Genomic DNA, 21083 nt, shown 5'->3' with positions numbered 1-21083 from the left:
CCCAGTATAGTGAAGCCATCTATCGTTACTGAAAATAAACATGGTCTTATTGCATTCTCTTGTACATATATTCCTTTGTTTAAACGGGGCGATGTGGCATGTTTGAGGTTAATTTCGACTTCGTAAATTCCAGTGGAACCGGAAGACAGCACACGGCTTTGACGCACGTCACAACACATTACGTCATTTTTGTTATGTGGTTAACAAAGAATCAGAATATAGACATCTTGCTAATTCAAAAATTGATGCATTGAACTCGTGAAAGGATAATGTGAAAATAAAAACACTTCAACGGGTCTTCATTTGTAAAAAAAAAAATGTCTTCCACATGTGATTTCTGAGGTTCATCTGTTTACATGATTGTCGCTACGCAACCGGTCACCATGTCAACGATAAGAAAACAGGCAGACTAAACGGCTTTCAAACCCAGCAGTCTTTTTTAAGGCATAGTTGTATTTGATGCAAATATTTGGAGAATGCATTGTTTGACGTGTCGTGTTTGATTTAACCTCTCAACCTTGCGTTCTTTCGAGCTCTTTGTGGTGGAGTAAAATGGCAAAACAGTATGGATCACTTGCCAAGGAGGCCGTTGTGCTGATTGATCAGTTCCCTGCGAGCAAAAAGACTCTGGACGACTTTATTGAAGATGCTTCAAAATATCTGAAGGTAAGCCAATATGTTCATTATGAATGATCCTCAGACCCCCCCCAAATTAAAATAATGGTCAGTCCACGCGTGTGTATGCCATTTTTACTAATTGACCAATCGAAATTGTTGAAACTGGCTTGCTCTCGTTGATGATGCAATACAAACCCGCATGTTTTTGGTCTCATACAAGGATTCCCCCCAACACCAGCGATATAGAAATCATATTTTTGGTACTTAGATTAAACACAAAAAAAATAATAAACTAATGCTAAATGAAAAACGTCAGCAAGTGTGCAACATTTAAGCATGAATGACAATTTATATATTACGTAAAACGTTTTCACAAACAAGACATACTCATATAATACACAATAATTATTTAAAATGACACTTTTACTGCCCATGTTTTCCAGGACATGGAACATCAGCATCAGGAGTTCGTGATCATTGTTGTTTCGGGATGTATTGAGCAAAAGAAGATACTAGACATAATTATCAATACCTTCTATGGTCATGATGGCAAACACCTAGCAACACATTTTCGCAGCCAGTTTGTTGGTAAGTTACTTCAACTGGTTGTTTGTTAGGGTTTGAAATGAAAAGAAATTGTATGTTGCTTTCAGTGATCTGTTATCTGACTATATTCCACATTGATGACCTTGGACTTCAGGCTTTCATCAACATTGTCAAATCTCTGAACAGTGATGAGAATATGCACAAAGTAAGAATATTATAGCACCGCAAGGTCCAGTCCCCTATGCGTATTATAGGTAACGTGTTCTGTGTTTGTAGTTCCTGAAGTTCTTTTTTAGAAATCTCACCACTTGGATAGAAGACGAGTTGAATTGTATCTACGATTCACAATATGTGAAGGACCACTGGATGGACCCACTGCTAAGGTGCTATAAAAGCAGTCAATGAAAACTTTGAATTAAAAATGTTCCAAAGTTTTAAAGTATTTTGTCATTAGGAGGCGCTCAAAGATTGAGATGTTCATAAAGAAGCTTGGAGCTAGCGAGATGCCGAAATCTCCATCCAAAACCACTCAGCCTGTCGAGTTCTTTTTTCATAAATGTAAACAATCTCGACCTCAGCCTGAGCCCAGCTCTCTGCCAGAGAAATACATACCAGTAAGAAGTATATGTATGACTATATTCACTTGTGTGTTGTTTTATAATAACAAATCAATACAGGTTCTTGAATTTCACATTGACAAGTTTGTGATGTGTTTACCAGTACTGTGACTTTCGTAGGTACCAAACAGCATGTACACTATTCCCAAAGAGGTTCAGATATTAGACGAGCTCAAGCAAAGGAACCATCACATGACAGAGGTAATGCACATTTTGATATTTTTATGAAAATGTATTTGACAAATATTGATTTTATAGGCACCTTTTCTGTTTGCTATTTAAGGAGCTGCTGTATGAGGCTAATTTGACAGCATTCAAATGTGCTAGACCACAAAAGTCGGAACACACAAAGGTATGGACTATGGATTTTGATTTCAACAGTGAGGGTGGGGGCGGGGGATACTATTGAGGATAACTTGTCATTTAAATGTATAATGCAGAGGGTGATGGCCAAGATAAAAGAAGAGCTGGAATCAAAACTAAAGTTCAATTCAGTTTTTAAAAGCCATCCATCTCCAGTTAGTAAGGTGAGAATTGCAGCACTAGTGTTTAAAGTCTGTATAATGAATGACTATAAACGTTCTCTACTATACACTCGTGTAAGGAAACGTGGCCTGTGAAACTCAACAGTGCCACAATCCTGCGACAGAGGGCGCTCCATGACCGTAAAGTGGAGGAAGAGCTACAGAGGTAGATTTTTTTTATTTTTACATTTTATTGCTTACAGCAATAAAAAAATACTACATACTTTTCTCTTTGTTGGCAGAATAGAGAATCTGGTGAAAGGGGGGTATGAGTCATTTTCTTTTCTTCAGTGGCAAAAAGAAATGCATAGCAAAGACCATCAAGAGAAGACGGCAATGTTTGATCAGAAGCATGCGGATGCACTAATCAACCATCTCGAGATTGCAATAGACCGTGCAAAAGCAACACAACGTAAAAAGAAAGCTACTCAACTCAATAAAGAAGAGGTGAATGCACATCAAAAAAGATTCAAGAATGCACAACGTTTTTGTAAGTCTCAATTTTTGCATGTCCACTTTCATGGCTTTCTTGCAGGCGACTCAAATGAAAATGAAAATTGCACAGAAAAGAATGCAGCAGGAGAACGAAAAGAGAAATTTGGTGCAACAAATGTCAGTGAACTCTAAAAAGAACCCCAATAAAGCAAAAGAGACGGTGAAGAAATTCAAGCAAAATGTCGGTAAGCACCTTCACATGAAGTGCAAAGCACACTGATCGACTGAATACTGTTACCTATTCAAGACAATATATTTAATTTCCCCATAACAGTGAAGCAAGTCTCAAAGCAGAATCAAGAGCTCCTTCGTCAAGCCCAAGAGGAAGCACAAGCAGAGCTCGACAGGAAGTTTAAGGCCATCAGTGAACACCACACAATAGAATATTACCCTCACATTCGGCTCAAATATTTTGATGACACAGAGGTGAGTGTGAGCCGTGGTGGAGCTAGATTTTTTATCCTTAGGGGGTGGGGGGGAGGGGGGGCACTATAGCGGGCCAAGGCTATCTCAGGGGTTTCACACAATCAAATGGAAACACCTTGTCAACAATCAGCGCGCTCGCGCGCGCACACTCATATCCATATATACACACACACACACGTCTAAAACATTGGCAACATGGGTTACAAATACAGTATACAAACAAAACATATTTCAATAGCCACAATGTAAATATTTATAATAACAATAATAATGATAAATACATGAAGCTGTAATTTATGATGCTTTGCTTTAGAAACCATATATCTTACCTCCTGCTCCCCAACTTGTAATTTTCTCCACACGGTATGAAAAAGAGAAGACAGTAGCCTATGGTTGCTTCTAGAATGGCATCGCTTACAGTCACACAATGTTCTAACATCTCCACTTTCAGCCTAAAAAATGTCAGGGAAAATAGATTAATGTAGATGGTTAATTTAATATTCAAACTTTTCAGCTAGTTGACACACTGTGTGAATATATAGACCAGGGATGGACAACTTTGCAGTGCCCCGCGGACCACGTTTAGAGTGGCCCTTTGATTCATTTTAATACAGGTATTTAAGTTTTCCATTAAAAGCTCTTTCTTAGTCTTGTGTTGCTGTCTTAACATATCATTGATGTTCTTTTGTTTTTCACAAAAAGCTTGTTTTCTTCCACAGAAATGTGTGTTTTTTGGTGATTCATATTCATGCTGCTGATTATTACACCCTAAAAACAGTTGGGTTAAAAACAACACAATTTGGGGTAAAAAAAAAAAAAAAAAGGATCAATCCACTACTTGGGTCAATTTGACCCAACCTTCTGGGTTGTTTTCTGCAAAAACAACCACAAAAATGGGTAGTTTTGTACAAAACACCACAAGAAGGTGGGTCAAATTGACCCAATTTGTGGATCTGTCACAAAATTGTGTTACTTTTAACCCAACTGTTTTTAGAGTGTAAAGTCCCTCTCTCACTGAACATCTGCTAGAACAGAAAAAGCTAGAAATAAACTTTTTTTTCCCCCTGGTGTATGCAGAGTCTACTGTTTGTTTTGGAAGCTGGTTGGTGCTTATATTGTTACAGAGCACAATAATATTCTATGGGTCTTGAAAGGTCAGTCAAAATGCTCTATAGTGGCTTCCAATATGGAGAAGTCTGCATAGAATATGGCTAGCATTGAAGGGGTTAAGCGTATCAACATTTTTGGTTTCGATAATTTATCAATACATATTGTTAATCATTCTATTAAATGCCCAAGTATCTATTACAATTATGATATGGTCATTTTGTAGGATCTCTGTGTGAAACAGCCTAAAAATGCAATCAAAGTTGATAATGTGTCACAGCTCACCTCTTGTATCAGATTGCAGGTCATGACCTGCTCAGTGAGATGTCCCACGCCGAGCTGAAGGAGCGTCTGTTCTTCATGAAGGAAGTAGACATGAATGAGCAGCAGAAGAAACGAGACTCCATCCTAGAGGCGAAACGGAAAAAGCAGCAGCTGCTGTTGGAGGAAATGGACAACATACACTTCCACAGTAGAGTCATGGGAATGGCTGCTACCCTCAGGTCGGACGAATGTGATGTTTTGACTGATCCATTCCACTTATAGACAGATTTTGATGAAAAGTGGACACACCAATACATGGACATACACGATGGCCACTATGAGAGACGTATAGGTAAAGTACAGTTTTCTTCCGTTACAGGCAAGTAGAAGAACGGGAAGCCAATCTTAGATTGCAGCATACTCGAGAGGAGACAGTCAAGGCACTACAGAAGAAGTTGGAAGAGAAAAAGCAAGAATATCAGAAATTGAAGAAAAATCTAAGCCACGAAGTCAAGCCATCAAAGCAGGCAGCCGCAAACACTCTTAAAAACACAGAGACCCACAGCAAAGTGAGTATAAAATTCCTATCAGTAAATGGCAAGTTGTCGTTGCTTACTACAATCTTCCCATTGTCTTTGTGCCTTGTTTTAATAGGCTAGACTGAAGAAGGTAAACTGGGAGGATTTGGAGCAGAGATTAGAAGAGTACATCGAGAGGAACGATTCTCAAGTTGTATCCCAGAGGGAAATGAACAAAAAATAAATGTGTGCAAAATTTAGTATTTAGGTCTTTAGCAGCAACCAAGATGAATTCATCCTCAGAGCCTTCAGGTTGGGCAGAATTTTTTTTTGCCTACTTTGAAGAATATCGACCTCCAACTAACTGACACCTCTGTCTTCTTTATTTGCTATGGTCTGCTCTATGGATGACTAGTAGTTATGCTACGTGGTCATCATTCACTACTGGGCAATGTGTTCCTTTGGATTTGATAGAGAAACAGTGAGCTGAATGCTATTGTCATTAAAAATCCTTCACTGCTATTGATGGCTACAGATGTCAATAATGCGTTGTAACTGGGAGGGTTAACAGTGAATGAGTTAAAGGATTACACTGTGAATTGTATTTTGTCATTTTATGAATACAGTCACAACAGTACTGGACAGTAATTGAACCACAGTCACCTGAAAATAAAAATAATTAAACTACAACAGTGTTTACAACCTTTAATGAGTGAAGACACCCATTTTACATTTTGAAAAAAATCTCACACGCCACAAAAGTAAAACTTCACACAACTCACTGGTTACTGGTATACCTTGTGCCATCTAATGGATGAGCATTGGATTATTCTGCCTGTCACTATATGTTGCTGGCATTGATGGTTGAATAAAGATTTTTGGAGCAAATAAATAATTTTTGGACCAATTAAGTGAAAATTGTATAACTTCCAGTGGCACACATGATCTCTCACAAAGCATATATATATATATATATATATCACTTTTTTTTTCTTTTTCAGGTATTGAAGCTCTTACCTTAGGACCGCTGTCTTATCTGCCATCTCGTCGACTGGATGCGCTCGTGATGTACAGTAACTGGTCGTAGGTCTCTAAACATAGCTAGCTAGTATATCTTATTGATCCCAATGACGTGTTCTTATATTTATTACATCTACCTGTCTAAATCGACCGCCGACTGGTCACTTCTAAAGATGACGACATGCACGTCCAACTTTCTAATTTCATGACGCAATATTCGCGTGACACTGTCATGATAGCGTCCAGCTCCTCCGCTCCGGATAACAAAAATACAATGAACAAAACCCACTAGTTTCCACCTTAACAAACACTTATATTGCGGTTGAATTGTTTATATTTCCGTGCATATAAGAATGTTCACACATGGCGAGTAGACGAATTTCCAATTGAACACAAAGCCAGTGCAAAGTTTTGTGACGCGTCACAATTATTACGTAATACGACCCGCAATTTTTTTCCCCCCGTTACGACGTTATGTGTGTAAAGTCAAACATGTGTTTTGAGATTATGTGCCGTTCCAACTGTTGAGGAATTCATCACAAGTTTCTGTTGATGTTGTTGCTGATTGTGTAAAATGGCGACAAGCTATGGAGAACTTGTGAAAGAGGCAATTTTGCTCCTCGACAAGTTCACTGCAGGGAGAGCGAGTTTGGATGACTTTATGGAAGATGCAGCTAAGGATCTCCAGGTAAAGAAATATGTTAGAGTAAGCAACTCATCGACGTTATCGGTGGCTTCCATAAACATGAAGAAATACAAAAATGCTCTGGAAGTCAATGCTTTTTAACAGTTGATAATAACATTAGCTGCATGGATGTGTGAGCTTAAAGTGCTTGTATCACTATTTGATATCATTATTGCTGGATACATTTTGTAGGACATGGAAACTGATTCTATGAAATACATTCTTGATCTTGTCGCTGGATGCATCGAGTACAAGAAGTTACTGGACATAGTCATCAATCCTTTCTTTGGCCAGGGTGGCAAACTTATATCCAAACGTTGTCACAACCACTTTGTTGGTAAGTTTAGACAAGTACGCATTTGTTGCATTTTCAAAGATCAAAAACCTTATTGTTGGTGTATTTTATGTTGTCTTTAGTAATCTGTTATCTCACCATATTCCACTTTGATGACCTTGGACTTAAGGCTTTCAGCAACATTGTCAGATCTCTGGACATTAAAAGCATGCACAGTGTAAGAATAGTGTTGCATTGAAATAATAATCTGTTAATAGCGCAACGCGGACAGCCGACTATTATGTCATGTGCTTGATTTTAGTTCCTGAGTTTCTTCTTTATGAACCTCACCACTTGGATACAAGATGAGTGGAACCGTGTCTATGACGTTGCGTATGTGAAGGACCACTGGATTGAGCCTCTACTCAGGTAATGAAAGAAATCAGTGAAAACATTTATGGGATGTTTTTCAAGGCATGAAAGGCGAGGGTTGTTTCTAACTTTTGTTCTGTAGGAAACGCACTGAGATTGAGCCACTCATGGAGAAGCTTGCTGCCAAAGTGTCTGAAGGGATGCGGTTACGGAAAGCTCCATCCAAAACTACTGACCCTATGGAGTTCTCCTTTGTCAAACATAAACCATCATCTTCACGTCAGCCTCAACTCAGCCCTCTGCCGGATAAACACAAACAAGTCAACTCCATTTGTAGTTATTAATACAATTTAATTCATGTAAAGTCCCATGAATGCATATACATTTTCTATAGAGCAACCAGGACATGATAGCGAGTTTCACAGTGATATTTTGTGATGGATGTTCCATTCCTCCAATGTTTACAGATACCCAGCAGCACTTACAGGACCCCGAAATTGATCCAGATATTGGAAGAAATAAAACAAAGAAACCATGAAATGGCTGAGGTACAACAACTAAAACTGTCTAAAAGATAGATACGTTGAAGGCATTCATTCATTGTACTGACATCCTGTCTGTTGTTGGATGAAGGAGCTGCTGCATGAGGTTAATACGAAACAGTTTGGATTTGCAAGACCAAGAAAAACTGATTGTACACAGGTATGGCCCCATTTCCATGCTGGGCATATTACAAAATATATGTCCGTCCATACACGAGCAACACTTGAGAGCAGCTGATTCGACAGAGATGTGGCTGCATTCATAAGGGTGACATATCCACATGAGCTGTCCTCATATTCTGACACATAAAACCACACATTATAGTACTGTTTGTTCTCTAGGCATAGTAACACTTGCCATAGTCACACACTGTTTGACATTTGTATTAACAGTCATACATTTTTTCAGTTTTTCACAAAAGTGAGTACCTCCCTTGTAAATGTTTTACTTTATCTTTTCATGGTACAACACTGATGTAAATGTAAAGTAGTCAGTGCAGGGGCGGAGCAATGGGTGGGCCTGGGTCGGCATAGGTCCCACACAGATTGATAAACTGCCCACCCAGTAAGATTCATAAAAAAAAAAAAAATGTGCGTTTTGCGTTTTTTTTTTAATTTTATTGTACATTAAGAATAGCATAATTGTGGTTGTCTAAGGAAGATCTGAACTTCATATTATTCCGTTTATCATTTTATTTGAATCACTCTAAAAACAGTTGGGTTAAAAATAACCGATCCACAACTTGGGTCAATTTGACCCAACTTTCTAGGTTGTTTTTGCAGAAAACAACCCCAAAAATGGGTAGTTTTGTAAAAAGCAACCCCAACGAATGGGCTGTTTTGTACAAAACAATGCAAGAAAGTGGGTCAAATTGACCCAATTTATGTATCGGTCCATTTCTGACCCAAAATTGTTCAATGTTTAACCCAACTGTTTTTAGAGTGTTTGATGTGTCAGGACAGGAGGATTGTGCTCAGTGAGAGAAATATTCAGGCCCACCCTGATTTTTCCAGGCCCACCCGTTTGCCACATTTTGGCTCCGCTACTGAGACAGTGTTCAGCTTGTGTAACAATGTGATTCTACTGTCGCCCTCCAAATAACTTAACACAGCTGATTAGTGTTAGGACTTCTAAGGTGTGTTAAAATGAAGGTTATTGCTCTCACATAATGGTCACTGGAAGTGCAGTATGGCACCTCGTGGCAAAGAACTCTTGAGTTTCTGAAAAAAAAAACAACAACACATGTACATAAAGATGGCCTCGTTCATAAGAGCATTGTCAATACCCTGAAACTGAGCTGTGGCAAGCTCTATTATGCGTTCATGTGTTTCATTTCATTTTTATGGTATATTTGTTTATTTTTCTGTCAATATTTGACTTTTTTTTCTATAATTATGCTAAGAGAGCTGCTAACCTCATTTCGTGGCACTCTGCGGTGTGTTTTGCAATGGCGGTAAAGGTATTCTTGAAAACAATCTGAATGTTTTTTTAAAATTTTTTTTTTTACATTTTTGATTTTTAATATATATATATTTGGAATGCAGCGACTGCTGTACCAGTTAACAGAAGGTTTGGACTCAAGCCTGCAGTACGACTCATTTAAAACGAAGGCACCTCCTCCCATTAGTAAGGTGAGAAGTTGGTTATCAGTGTTATAGTTTTTCAGTAATTTTACATGAACGTTTGTGCAAGTATTCCGTGCAATATTCATTTTCTTCACACTTTTCAGACTTCTCAGGACGCCCATCCTATCAAACTCAACACGGCAGCGATGCTGAGGCGGCGCGTGCTACATGACCGCCACGTGAAGGACAAGCTGCAGAGGTGAGTTGGGAACACACATTTGATTTTTTGTCAAGAATGACCATTTCTTACCCTGTTTATATAGAATAGAGAATCTGGTGGAAGGGGCAAACGAGCCTTCAGTTTTTATACAGAAGGAGAGGGAATTACGAGTGAAAGACCATCAGGAGACTTTGGCAAAGATTGAGCAGAAGCACGCCAGTGTAATTCTCAGCCATTGGGAGGCCGTTTTGGCTCGCGCACAAACAATAGAACGTAACAAGAAGGCTGCTCGCGTCAAAAGAGATGAGGTGGGTAAACAACCAGTGAAAGAACAGCAATACGCACTGTTAAAGGGGAATAAAGACATCCCATTGTGGGATGATGATGGACCTTTAAGTTCTTCTACTTTGCAATTTCATAACAAATGTCCCATAGGAAATAATACAAACTTGTTCCAGGCTCAAACTGGTGCCAGGGGAGAAATAGACCTGGCCACCTGCATGACGCTTTCTAGCTATTGCTGGAATGAGTGTATTATATATAAAGTGTACTGACCTTGTCAATCTGCTTGGTAAAATGAATTTATTTTCAAACAAAATTGTTGGTACCCATCTGTTAATGACAGAAAATCCCACAATAATCACTAAAGGAATACAAAACTGTCAACGGTAAGTAGTAATACATAAAAATACAACATCAGGCATTCTTTTATTTTTGTGGTCCAAAAGTATCATCTTAAAAAACTAATCTTGATAATAGCCATTCTTGTTTTTTACTAGCTGTGTGAAACCATTGAGACCCTTTTGTTAAAGAATGGTAAATTATTATTATTATTAAAACAATTATCACTGAAAAAACTTGAAAGTTTTAAAGACTGGAATTTGCTTGAATGCGTAGACAAGCAAGAAAGATTATGGGACAATATTTTTATAATAATAGTGGGGTTTTCTTTCTATAATGGGGAAGTCAACCCCCAAAATTTCTTTGATATGTTTCTAGGCAGCCAGTGGGGCCCCTTATGAAAATATGAATGGGTGAATTGTGCTGCTTACTTCATATTCCACAATCGTAACATTAATCATAATGTTGTGTTTGGACTAGTGGGGCTGCATAGAATTATTACTATTATTATTAATTAATTATTAATGATAACATAAAATTAAATTAAATTAAAAATGAAATAATTATTAAAAGAGCTTTTTTTTTTTTTACTTCCTTTTTCATAAAAGGGTACCAATGATTTTACCATATTAACTCCAAATAATGTGTTCATCTATATAGGGTTGGGAAATACCAGTAGACATAATGGTGGATCCGAATTTTGCAGTGAACGTGTTTCACTTTTTGCAGACAGTTAAGCGGACTCAGCAAAATGCCCAGAAAAGGTTAGAAGAAGAGAAAGAAAAGAAAGACTTAGTGCAACAAGTGGCAGAGAGCCACAGTAACTCCCAAAAAGCAACAGAGAGGGTGAAGAAATCCAAGCAGAGTTCTGGTACGCACCTTCACGCCACAGCAATTTATTCGTGATTTCTGATTGTAATGGATCCATCTTATTCCAACTCCATAGTAAAAGATTTTGTAGCGCACAATCAAGAGATTGTTCGTCAAGCACAAGAGGAAGCAAAGGTAGCGCTTACCAAGAAGTTGGAAATCATCAGTGAAATCCACGCCATGGAATGTTTCCCTAATGTTCGTTGCAACATGTTTGATAACACAGAGGTAAGTCAAAGGGATGATTGATTCAAGCTAACGTGTCGCGGTTGACCTATTGTGTCAGATTGCAGGTCACGAGCTGCTCGTTGAGATGTCCCACGCCGAGCTGAAGGAGCGTCTGTTCCTCATGAAGGAAGCGGAGGTGATTGAGCAGCAGAAGAAACGAGACTACATCCAGAGGGAGAAGCAGAAGAAGAAGAAACTACTGTTGGAGGACATGGAGAATATCAACCTCCACACGAGAGCCATGGCAATGGCCACTACGCTCAGGTCAGCTTCATGTGATGCTTTGACTGATCCATCCTTCTTAAAGGCGAAGTCAACGCAATAGTTTTCTTTCCAATAAGTTCATATGTAAAGAAAACTATTGCGTTGACTTCCCCTTTAAAGACCGACATCAAAATGAAGAGTATATATCCTGAAACAAAGATAATCTCACATGAATTCAGATAGTGTTCTCTAGTATGAAATGCAACAGATGGATACACATGTGATTGTACCTTCCGAAATGTAGTGGAAGGGTATTTGATTGTTCTGCCTGTCATTATACGTTGCTGGCATAGATAGAGGAACAATGATATTTGTTGTAGTAAATGAATCAGTATTTTGGGCCCAATTAAGTGAAATTAGATATTTTCCCGTGGCATGCTGGATAATCTCGGAACAATGGTATGGAATCACTAGTTGTAATGTTAAGATCATCCAAGTGTCCCTTTAAGGTCGATTGTCTAATGTCTAATGTCAGTGTTGCGCAATATCTCGCCACTATACTGACACATGGAAGTACAGTATAAATAAAGCGAACTCTATTTACACCATGTAACATCCGTACAAGGAACATAAATGAGCCGTTACATACCCACTTACAATTTTTGTACAGATACATAAACACTTTGTTCTGGCTGCAGTTGAGTAAATAAATGGCCTGTTTACGGAAATAAAGCACATTTGGTTTGCTGCAGGAAAGAGGAGGAGAAGAAATCCAAGCTGCAATTGCAGAAGACGGTAGTACAGAACAAAAGGGTCTTAGCTCTGCAAAAGAAGATTGAAGAGGTGAAGAAGGAGTGTCAAAAACTGAAGAAAAATGAAAGCAACCAGGCCAAACCATCAAAGCAGGCAGCAACACACCCCGATGGAACCATCGAGACACACAGCAAAGTGAGTATGAAATCCACAACCCAAAAAAATGAGTTGTTCTCTTTGCGTGGTGTCAGCGTTGCGATGTGTCATGGTCACAGCAAGTAATGCCTTTTCATGTTATGTTTTGATAGGATGCATTGAAGAAAATACATTGGGAGGACTTGGAGCAGTGTTTAGAGCAGTACATCGAGAGGAAAGACCCTCATGTTAATTCTCAGAGAGGAGGTCACTCAAGAAATGTATTCAATTGAATTCCATTTCATCTGTATAAAGCCGTATCACACTAACAAGTTACTGCATTTGAAGCCACTTAACGTGGAAATCAACCCAAAGATATTTTTTTCAAGAATATGTTCCCAGCAGGCCCACTAGTTCAAACACGGCATTCTGATTAACATTGCGTTTGTGGAATATGAGTTAAGCAGCAAAATCCACCCATTTTTAGGCATCTCAGGGGCGGCCATTTTGTCACTTCTGTCGACTGAAAATGACATCACAACTATTCAGGGCTCAGGTAACGACCAATCACGGCTCAGCTTCAGAAAACAGGTCAGCCGTGATTGATCGTTACCTGAGCAGTTGTGATGTCATTTTCACTCGACAAAAGTGACAAAATGGCCGCCCCGGGAGATGGCTAAAAACGAGTGGATTAACTCTTATTACATAAACACAATATTTATCAGAATGCCTTGTTTCAACTTGCACAGAACATATTCTTGAAAAAAATATCTTTGGGTTGACTTCCGCTTAAAAACCACTTAAAATAAAATAGTATATTTCTCTCTAGTTCTACTGTTCAAGTTATTAAATTGTATTTATTACTGTGGTGTATTGGCATTACAACACCAATAATGAACATTTTGTTCAATTATTACCTCAGACAATGTCAATTCAAAAATAGTATTCTCGTTTGAAATATTTTGGATATAATTTCTGTATTGACTCATCAAGAGCGGGTGTACGAAATAACGTGAACGTAAACTAAAGCCAGTGAATTTCCTAGTTTCTAATACAACACACAATTTTGCATCTTGTATGCAGCTAAATATTTAACAAAAAGGGATGCCACATTTTGTATACATTTTGCATACGTGCGTCATTAATTAGAATATCAAAGAAAAGTACATTTGTAGTATTTCTGTAGTTAAATTCAAAAAGTAAAACTACTACAGATACATTAAATGCATAGGAAAATAGTTATGAAAATCATACAAATAAAACCCTGTAATATTTTACTCTGTGGCAACCCTACAGAATATTGTAGATGAGTTTTACTTTTTAAATATGTTTTTCACAATATTCTGATTTCATTGAGATGCACCTGTACTCCTAACCCCCAATGCAAATCATATTTATTTGCAACCTTGACAAACTTTAAGTAGTTTGCAATGAACCAGACAAACAACATTATAAATACCTCAAAAAACTATTTTTTTTAACATGGCCATCTACATTTTGCATCTATAATTTACAATGATTGATTGAGTACAACTTTCCATTTAAACCTAATCATAGTTACCTGTATGTTGGTTCTTCTGAGAAAAATAATATGGCTTTATGGGTTTGTATTAGGATTGAATTTCCATATGCAGAAAGGTTGTCACCACCTGTTTCATCATCGTTTATGCGTCACCTTTCCCAAACCACACCTGTGTCTGTTGTCTGGATAGAACGAGATCTTTGAAAATTCTTAAATTCTCATCAAACTGATGGGAATGAATGAGGTGTTGTGAAGGCGCCTCCAATGGATTTATCCCGCACATTAGCGCTCCTGCTGGAAGCCTCATGTAAAAAATCCATTTAACCAGTTTTCCTCCCCCCTTTTTTCCTTCTAAAGCAAAATCACATGATGTGTATTTTGTCATATGACGCCAATGAGACAACTACTCCCACCTCAAGTGAGCTTGACTAGGGGAAAAAAACATAGCTGTCAGTGATTTGTCAGGGACAAGATGATGCTGTAGATGAACTTTGAAGAGAAGAAGAGTTGTGGACCATCAAGAGGAGGATGGATCGTTGGGCACCTCTGCCCCTGATCTCTGCCTTTTGCTTCATTGGTGAGTTTTATATGCAAAAAATGGTAAATATGTGCTATACAGTATACTTGTTTATGTTTCTATTTCCAGGGCATGATCAGTGCACACTGTATTTTGCACAGTATTGATTTAGTTCAAGTTCTTTCTTTGTAAATCAGTCAGTTTGAAAAGATTTTTATGCTTTACAATCTCTTTACGATAGACCTAACAAAGCCCGATTAGGAACAGTCGATAAGTGAAAGTCCTCCGTGTTCTTTGGATTTGCCTCATTTCTTATGAATTTAGACGCGTATTTTGAGAATTGTTACCAATCCAGTTCTGACTCCAAATCACATGATCCCCTCCTCTCTGAATAACTGCTTTTCTTGAGGAAGATGGCTCCCACTCAAGCACATGGCTAATGTGATTACTCACACAATGTGCCTTCTTGTCTCACTGATGTGCTTATATTATACCTGCTGGCCGCACTTCCCCGCACAGATTCAGCTACACAGCTAGAAACTGAAAACAACACATTTCGGACAAGAATGAGGTGAAACTGGATTTTAGTCATATATAGGGCCCTATTTTAGTAGTCAGGTGCATGTGTGCTCAATATAACAACTGGCACATCTTCATTTTTGAGCTGGGGCTTCGTTTAGCGTGTTTGGGAATTTGACAGACCGCGCTGTGCCTCGCTGGTCCGCAGGCGTTTTGTATTACGCGCCGCGTTCCTGACAATTGGTGACAGAAAGTAAACTAGACTTTAGACCAGGTAAAAGCAGGTCTAAGTTGTGGCGCAGGGGGTGTAACGTGATTTTAGTGGATTTGATCCTGGTGCAGGCAGACGTGTGGAGGATGTCTTTGTATTTCATTCATAAAATATGACATCTTTTGCATCGAACCCGTTGAATCATTGTAGAAATTAATTCATTGAATGCATTATCATCATTAATACAGAAGCACCCCCCTGACTGTGTATGTGTGTGGGGGGGGGATCACACACAGATGCATGATCAGGGAAGGCGGTCTCCAAGTGGCCACTTTACAGCGGCTAGCTTTACATTATGTGCAAATGGAGATCATCTTGCAATTCTTTATAAAAGTACTTTGTGCGCATCGACCTTCTGAATGGACTGGAGTCCTTGCTTAAGCAAGCTGGTCTGTTATGCTTCCGCCATGTAGACCACGCACCTAACCTGCGCTGAATTCAAAGTGAACGGGAGGAGCCGCTTCGATTGGCTGGGAATCAAGTCAGCCGTGTTCACTTCCACAACAGCTTAAACACCCAATTTCTAACTGCACCCATCTGCGAAAATACCAAAAGAAGCACGCAGTTAGACAGCACTTTGCGCTAGGCTTGCGCTGGGCATGAAAATAGGGCCCTTAGACTTATGGTGCGTTTTTTTTCTCCTCATGTTAGAACATGTCTATGGATGTAGATTTTTACCTATTGTGGGTGTGCCTTCAACGTAATGCGCATGGCGAACGGGGATCACTGAAGAATATAGGCGATGCATTTGATTGTTGTTTTCTTTTTTTCTTTTTTTTTTGTTTTACAAAGAATTGAATTTGAAATGATGTAAAATAGTGACAATGAAAACTAGCGACACCCCTGATTTGGTAGATTGGTTGGGTTACAGCACTGAGTCAACCTCCTCCACACTCAAAGTCACACTCCCAACATATTTGTGTTGCAGGCATGGTGATGAGTCAAACCACACCCACTCCTGCTGCCCTCACCACCACTCTCGTGGAGAACGCCACTGTTCTGGCGCCAACTTCTGTTCCACTCAGCAGCACCACCCCCAGCTGCTCTGCATTCAACATTTCCAACTGTGAGCCCTGCGCACCCGGATCGCAGTACGACAATGGTGAGTGTAATAGCTAAAAACACTTTTTGGGGAGGGCTCTTGAAGAGCTGATGCTATTTGATTTCAATCTCAAGGCACCCTGCTGTGCGCATGCTGCTCCGAGCCTGGGCTGTGTCTATTTCCTGGAGCATGTCTACCATGCAACGTTGGCTTTTACCAGCCACTGGCTGGACAGCAGCAGTGCCTGCCCTGTAGACAGGGCTTCTACACAAAGTAAGCTCACAAGCGACTAACAGCGGGGGCAGTGCTGTGGCAGATGGTGTGGTTTTGCTTTCTTTTCAATGTACATGTTGTATTTAACACAGAGCAGTGATACAAAACAAGCACAACAGGTTATTCAGAACACAGTCAAATTAATGACAGATACATGTTTTTTTTTTTTTTTTTTACTAGCTGTTTGCCACCCACCACGCACTTTCCCCGATTTCTGAATAATACAATCACTTACACGTTTCTCTTTCTTGGGAGCCATACAAAGGCTCATTTACAGGGGAAAACAAATATACCTGAAATACATGCCACAACAAGCGAATGACGTTTTGTGTTTTGAGTGTTCCGTGTGGATGTCAGAAAGCGTAGTTAGTGAAGCCGAGCAATATTTGTTGAAAAAGAAAAAAAAAATTGTAAAGTAAATTGTCAGTGAACCAAAGGTTCCACCTTGATTGGGCCATTTTTCCTTACTTCACTGGAGATACTGAGAGTCAAAACTAATATTTATTTTAAAAAAAAAATCTGTATTCTACCTTCTTTTTAATATCAAAACACAATTGAGTGGGATGAATTTTTACCGACCTAAGTACTAGAATAAGGAAAATGAAGTAAATGCATATTTATTTTACAACAGTTTTACTGGGAGCCCATTGTGTCAGCCGTGCCCCCCTGGATCCTTCAACAACAACACTGGTGCAGACAGCTGTGCAAATTGCTCCCCAGGTGGGTTTTTAGAACAAAACCAACATAGTTACTATCACTACAGAACTATTAAATAACTATTGTGCAAAAACATTAGTATCTTAGAACCTTATATTGAAATGATACAGTCAGTATGTGCACTCATAAAGTCAAATGATCAGTCAGATATCTGATGTGAGACTCACTTCTCACTAAAGTCAAACTATCTTCATTTGGATCAGCCAGCAAACTGTTCATAGCTAGCCACCTACTACATATGTGGGATTTTGAAAGTGTTCTTCCCAGGCCCATGGATTATAGGAACTCTAATGTGAAGAAATTAGCGTTCTAATCTGCTTTCAGGTTTCTTCTCCTCGCTGCACAGTTCCACATCGTGTGCGCCGTGTTCTAGAGGGAGTTTTTGCAAGTAAGTCTCTTGAAGTGTCTGCCTTTCGAATGCAAGATATTTACTGTATAATCGGTGTGAAGAATCGCTATCAGCGTCAGTCTTCAATTGGAGCATCACATGCTTACAATGTTCAGTGGCGTCTCTGGGAATTGTGCAAAGGTGGCTTGAGTTGTGCTCAACTGTAGTATTCAGTCAAACTCATCATCTTTTTCGATGAAAGCTCCTCCGGTTGCTCCCAATGCCAGACGTGTCCCGGCGGGTCAGAAGCACTACAGTCTGCAGCAAAAGATTGCACTCTGTGTCGGCCAGGTTTGCATGCGTCTTTGAGAATTGCACTCCATAATACCCACAGTAGGAAACTTTAGCATGATTTTTTTTTATTTTGGTCAGGCATGCATAAGGCTCCTCATCAGACAATGTGTCAGATCTGCAGCAGTGGCACCTTCCAGATCCACTGGGGTCAAGAGAGCTGCGATACCTGCCCAGAAAACCACTACTGTCCAGTCAGTACTTCTCATTCTCCCTTTGGACTCACCATGACTTTATTGACAACACACAGACAAAAATATTATGACCACTTGCACACTTTAACGAGAACCAATACAACAGCCGTACCAGGAATTCGGTCTTAGAAACTGAACTACAAATATGCAAGGGTCAACAAGTACAAATCTTGCAATTGGCTGGTGACCAGTTCAAGATGTAACCACCTCTTACCCCAAATCAGCTGGCATAAGCCCCAGCTCAGCTGAGAATGAGTGTTGGTATAAAGTTCTAAATTGTCAATCCATCCATCCATGTCATGTCATGTCATCTTCCAAACCGCTTATCCTATATAGGGTCGCGGTGAGTTGCTGGAGCCTATCCCAGCCGTCAATGGGCGAAGGCAGACTACACCCCGAACTGGTCGCCAGCCAGTCGCAGGGCACACATAGACACTGTCACTGAGCGGGAATTGATCCCACGCTGCCCGCACACAACTCAGGCGTGTGTACCACTACACTATCAGCGGACTTCCATCCATCCATCCATTTTCTAAAGTGCTTGTCCTCAGGGTTATGGGAGAACTGGAGCCCAGCTCACCCTGGCAGTGGCGGATCTACACTTTTATCCTAGGGGGGTGGGGGGTGGTTGGGTATATGTTTCGCGGTCGTGGGAGGGGCGTGGCAAGTCTATCTCAAGTTCATTTTTGATTATGCATTTTTCAATACATATATAAATAAATCCACTATCCTAATGCAACAACAGACGTTTTGAAGTGAATAACAAAATAACAACATACAGTAATTGTTTTTCCAGTGCAAAGGACTCTTGCATAAAAAACATTACCATTCAAGGACGGCACCAAACTGCTAGACAAGAAACCAACATTCAGTGCAAGAACTTGTTTTGTGCATTTTTCACAAAAATGAGGATAAGCGGTTCAGATGATGGATGGATAGATGGATTGATTTTCCGATTGTTTTTTCCGGAATCTTTAACCCCGATTTCCCTCCATTTTTCGTGGAAAATGTATATTGAATGTTAATCAGCTTTTTTGGGAAGATTTTGGGGGGTTTGTAAAAAAATATATAACTAAAAAATATTCATTCATTTATTTTTAATTAATAAAGGGCTCACTTAGAGTGTAGCCCGCGAGCCACCAGTTGCTGAGTTGCCCATCCCTGGTGTATATTATAATTGGAACTATCCCTTATCATACTGAGAGTGGTTTCCAAAACTTTGATTACCTTGTTTTGCAACACGAAAACACAGTATGATAGAGCACAACTCTTCACCATTGCAACCACAGTAATTAATACCTCTATATTTGCAAAGGCAAAATTTGTATTGGCTTTAGATTGTGCAAGTGGTCCTAATGATGTGTATGATTTTAAAGGTTTGCTAACAGCTTTTTTATATGTCCAGAGTCCAGACGTGACCCCCATTCATTGTCCCAGCGATGCCTTCTGTCCAGAGGGCAGCACAGCTCCAGGCTACTGCATGGAGACTTTCTTTCGCAAAGCGGGGGACACATGTGAACTGGCCCCAGTCACCATTGCTTTATTAGTAATTGGAGGAGGGGGTAAGGAGTCACCCTGAGAGTAACAAGAAGGCATAGTCTATGAAAGATCCACATCCACTCATTTGATATTCCCAAATAACAAGCATGTGTCCTGTACAGTATGGTGATCTAAATTTTTCAAAATATTTGTAACCCTTACATGCATTAATGATGATTTAATGTTATTATTTAAAATATAAATATATTTTTTAGATTAATTAACATAGGCGAAAGCAACTTTTAAATAGCCGTCCACTGTAGTGACCACTTTGCATGAAAGGGTTAATGGATTTTAATTGCATCTTTTTTTTTTTTTTTTGCTTCTAGTGGCTCTTCTCTTCATCATTCTAATGGTCCTACGCAAAATGAGAGACACTGATGGGGAGCTGAGTGCGTCCCGTGCACCGCTATTACGCAAGGAGAGGCCTCAAGGTCGCTATTATGGAATTCCCTGTGATGCAGAGCCCGTGTATGCTGGCTGGTGAACCAAAGGAGGGACCAAAAGTGGACACACTGTACATTGAGTGCATTAATGAAACGCGCGTTGGCACCCGTGTGAAGCATTCTAGTTGTTTGATACGTTCACAGTTGTCGAACACTGTCCTTTTGTAAGCGAGCTTATTGGATTAGGAGCGTCATGCTGCAAAAGCAGATGCATGCCAGGACTTGGTGGGAGCCTTTCCTTATAATAGGCACTTTTTACAGGAATAATTGCTTTTCCTTTGCACTTGTTTGTCTGTAGACCTGTAGGTGCAACCACCAGCTAGATGCTCAATGACAGCACATGAAACATGATGGCTCATTTTTAATGCATCTCTTTGTTTTGTCTCCTGTAAGTAAGGTTTTTTTAAAAAAATGTTTGTATGTTTTAAAGAAAAATAAATCACTTACAACCTCACATTTAAATCTTTGTATCTAGTCAAGAGAATTACCTTTGGTAAAGGTCCTCACTAGGTCAGGGGTTAGATGGAGCCTAATCAAAATATGCAGTATATTTTCATGATGTCTTTCATGGTGTTAAGAGCTGCAGCGACATGGTGGACAAGTTGTTAACACATCTACGTCACTGCTCTGAAGTTGGGTGTTTGAATCCAGGCTCTGGACCCCCTGTGGAATTTGCATGTTCTCCTTGTGCGGGTTTTCTCCGCCTTCCTCTCACATTCTCAAAACACGCACTTAAGTATTCATTGTTCTAATCTGAAT

The 21083-nt window shown here is 39.5% G+C and overlaps 3 protein-coding genes across 4 annotated transcripts; all 3 read left to right on the top strand.

Moving 5' to 3' along the window:
• The first annotated feature begins 233 nt into the window (after window positions 1-233).
• LOC147137495 (cilia- and flagella-associated protein 99-like) lies at window positions 234-5792 on the top strand. The gene is made up of 15 exons (XM_086049084.1): window positions 234-666; window positions 1062-1206; window positions 1272-1369; window positions 1441-1547; window positions 1619-1778; window positions 1902-1982; window positions 2065-2133; window positions 2222-2308; window positions 2386-2471; window positions 2548-2752; window positions 2841-2985; window positions 3075-3226; window positions 4631-4836; window positions 4977-5166; window positions 5252-5792. Exons 1-15 carry the CDS (start codon window positions 553-555, stop codon window positions 5357-5359), a joined length of 1953 nt encoding a protein of 650 aa, XP_085905210.1. The 5' UTR covers window positions 234-552; the 3' UTR covers window positions 5360-5792.
• Window positions 5793-6198: 406 nt separating this feature from the next.
• LOC147137494 (cilia- and flagella-associated protein 99-like) lies at window positions 6199-13221 on the top strand. Of its 2 annotated transcripts, XM_086049082.1 has the most exons (15): window positions 6199-6823; window positions 7013-7157; window positions 7238-7332; window positions 7417-7523; window positions 7609-7786; window positions 7934-8014; window positions 8100-8168; window positions 9554-9640; window positions 9739-9833; window positions 9898-10102; window positions 11145-11286; window positions 11362-11513; window positions 11572-11777; window positions 12470-12665; window positions 12779-13221. In XM_086049082.1, the coding sequence occupies exons 1-15, from the start codon at window positions 6710-6712 to the stop codon at window positions 12896-12898; spliced, it is 1992 nt and encodes a 663-aa protein (XP_085905208.1). In that variant the 5' UTR covers window positions 6199-6709; the 3' UTR covers window positions 12899-13221. The 2 variants fall into 2 exon arrangements, with proteins under 2 accessions (XP_085905208.1, XP_085905209.1); XM_086049083.1 differs by lacking the exon at window positions 6199-6823 and having other exon boundaries at window positions 7025-7157; window positions 7285-7332.
• Window positions 13222-14119: 898 nt separating this feature from the next.
• On the top strand, window positions 14120-20778 carry LOC147137493 (uncharacterized). The gene is made up of 9 exons (XM_086049085.1): window positions 14120-14704; window positions 16363-16536; window positions 16611-16749; window positions 17381-17469; window positions 17791-17854; window positions 18057-18145; window positions 18227-18339; window positions 19745-19901; window positions 20208-20778. Exons 1-9 carry the CDS (start codon window positions 14656-14658, stop codon window positions 20363-20365), a joined length of 1032 nt encoding a protein of 343 aa, XP_085905211.1. The 5' UTR covers window positions 14120-14655; the 3' UTR covers window positions 20366-20778.
• The last annotated feature ends 305 nt before the right edge of the window (window positions 20779-21083 follow it).

This window comes from Filicampus tigris, chromosome 13 (genome assembly GCF_054856515.1).
Source record: "Filicampus tigris isolate MCC_2025a chromosome 13, RoL_Ftig_1.0, whole genome shotgun sequence".
Classification (NCBI taxonomy): domain Eukaryota; kingdom Metazoa; phylum Chordata; class Actinopteri; order Syngnathiformes; family Syngnathidae; genus Filicampus; species Filicampus tigris.
This window is presented reverse-complemented; position numbering and strand designations above follow the sequence as displayed.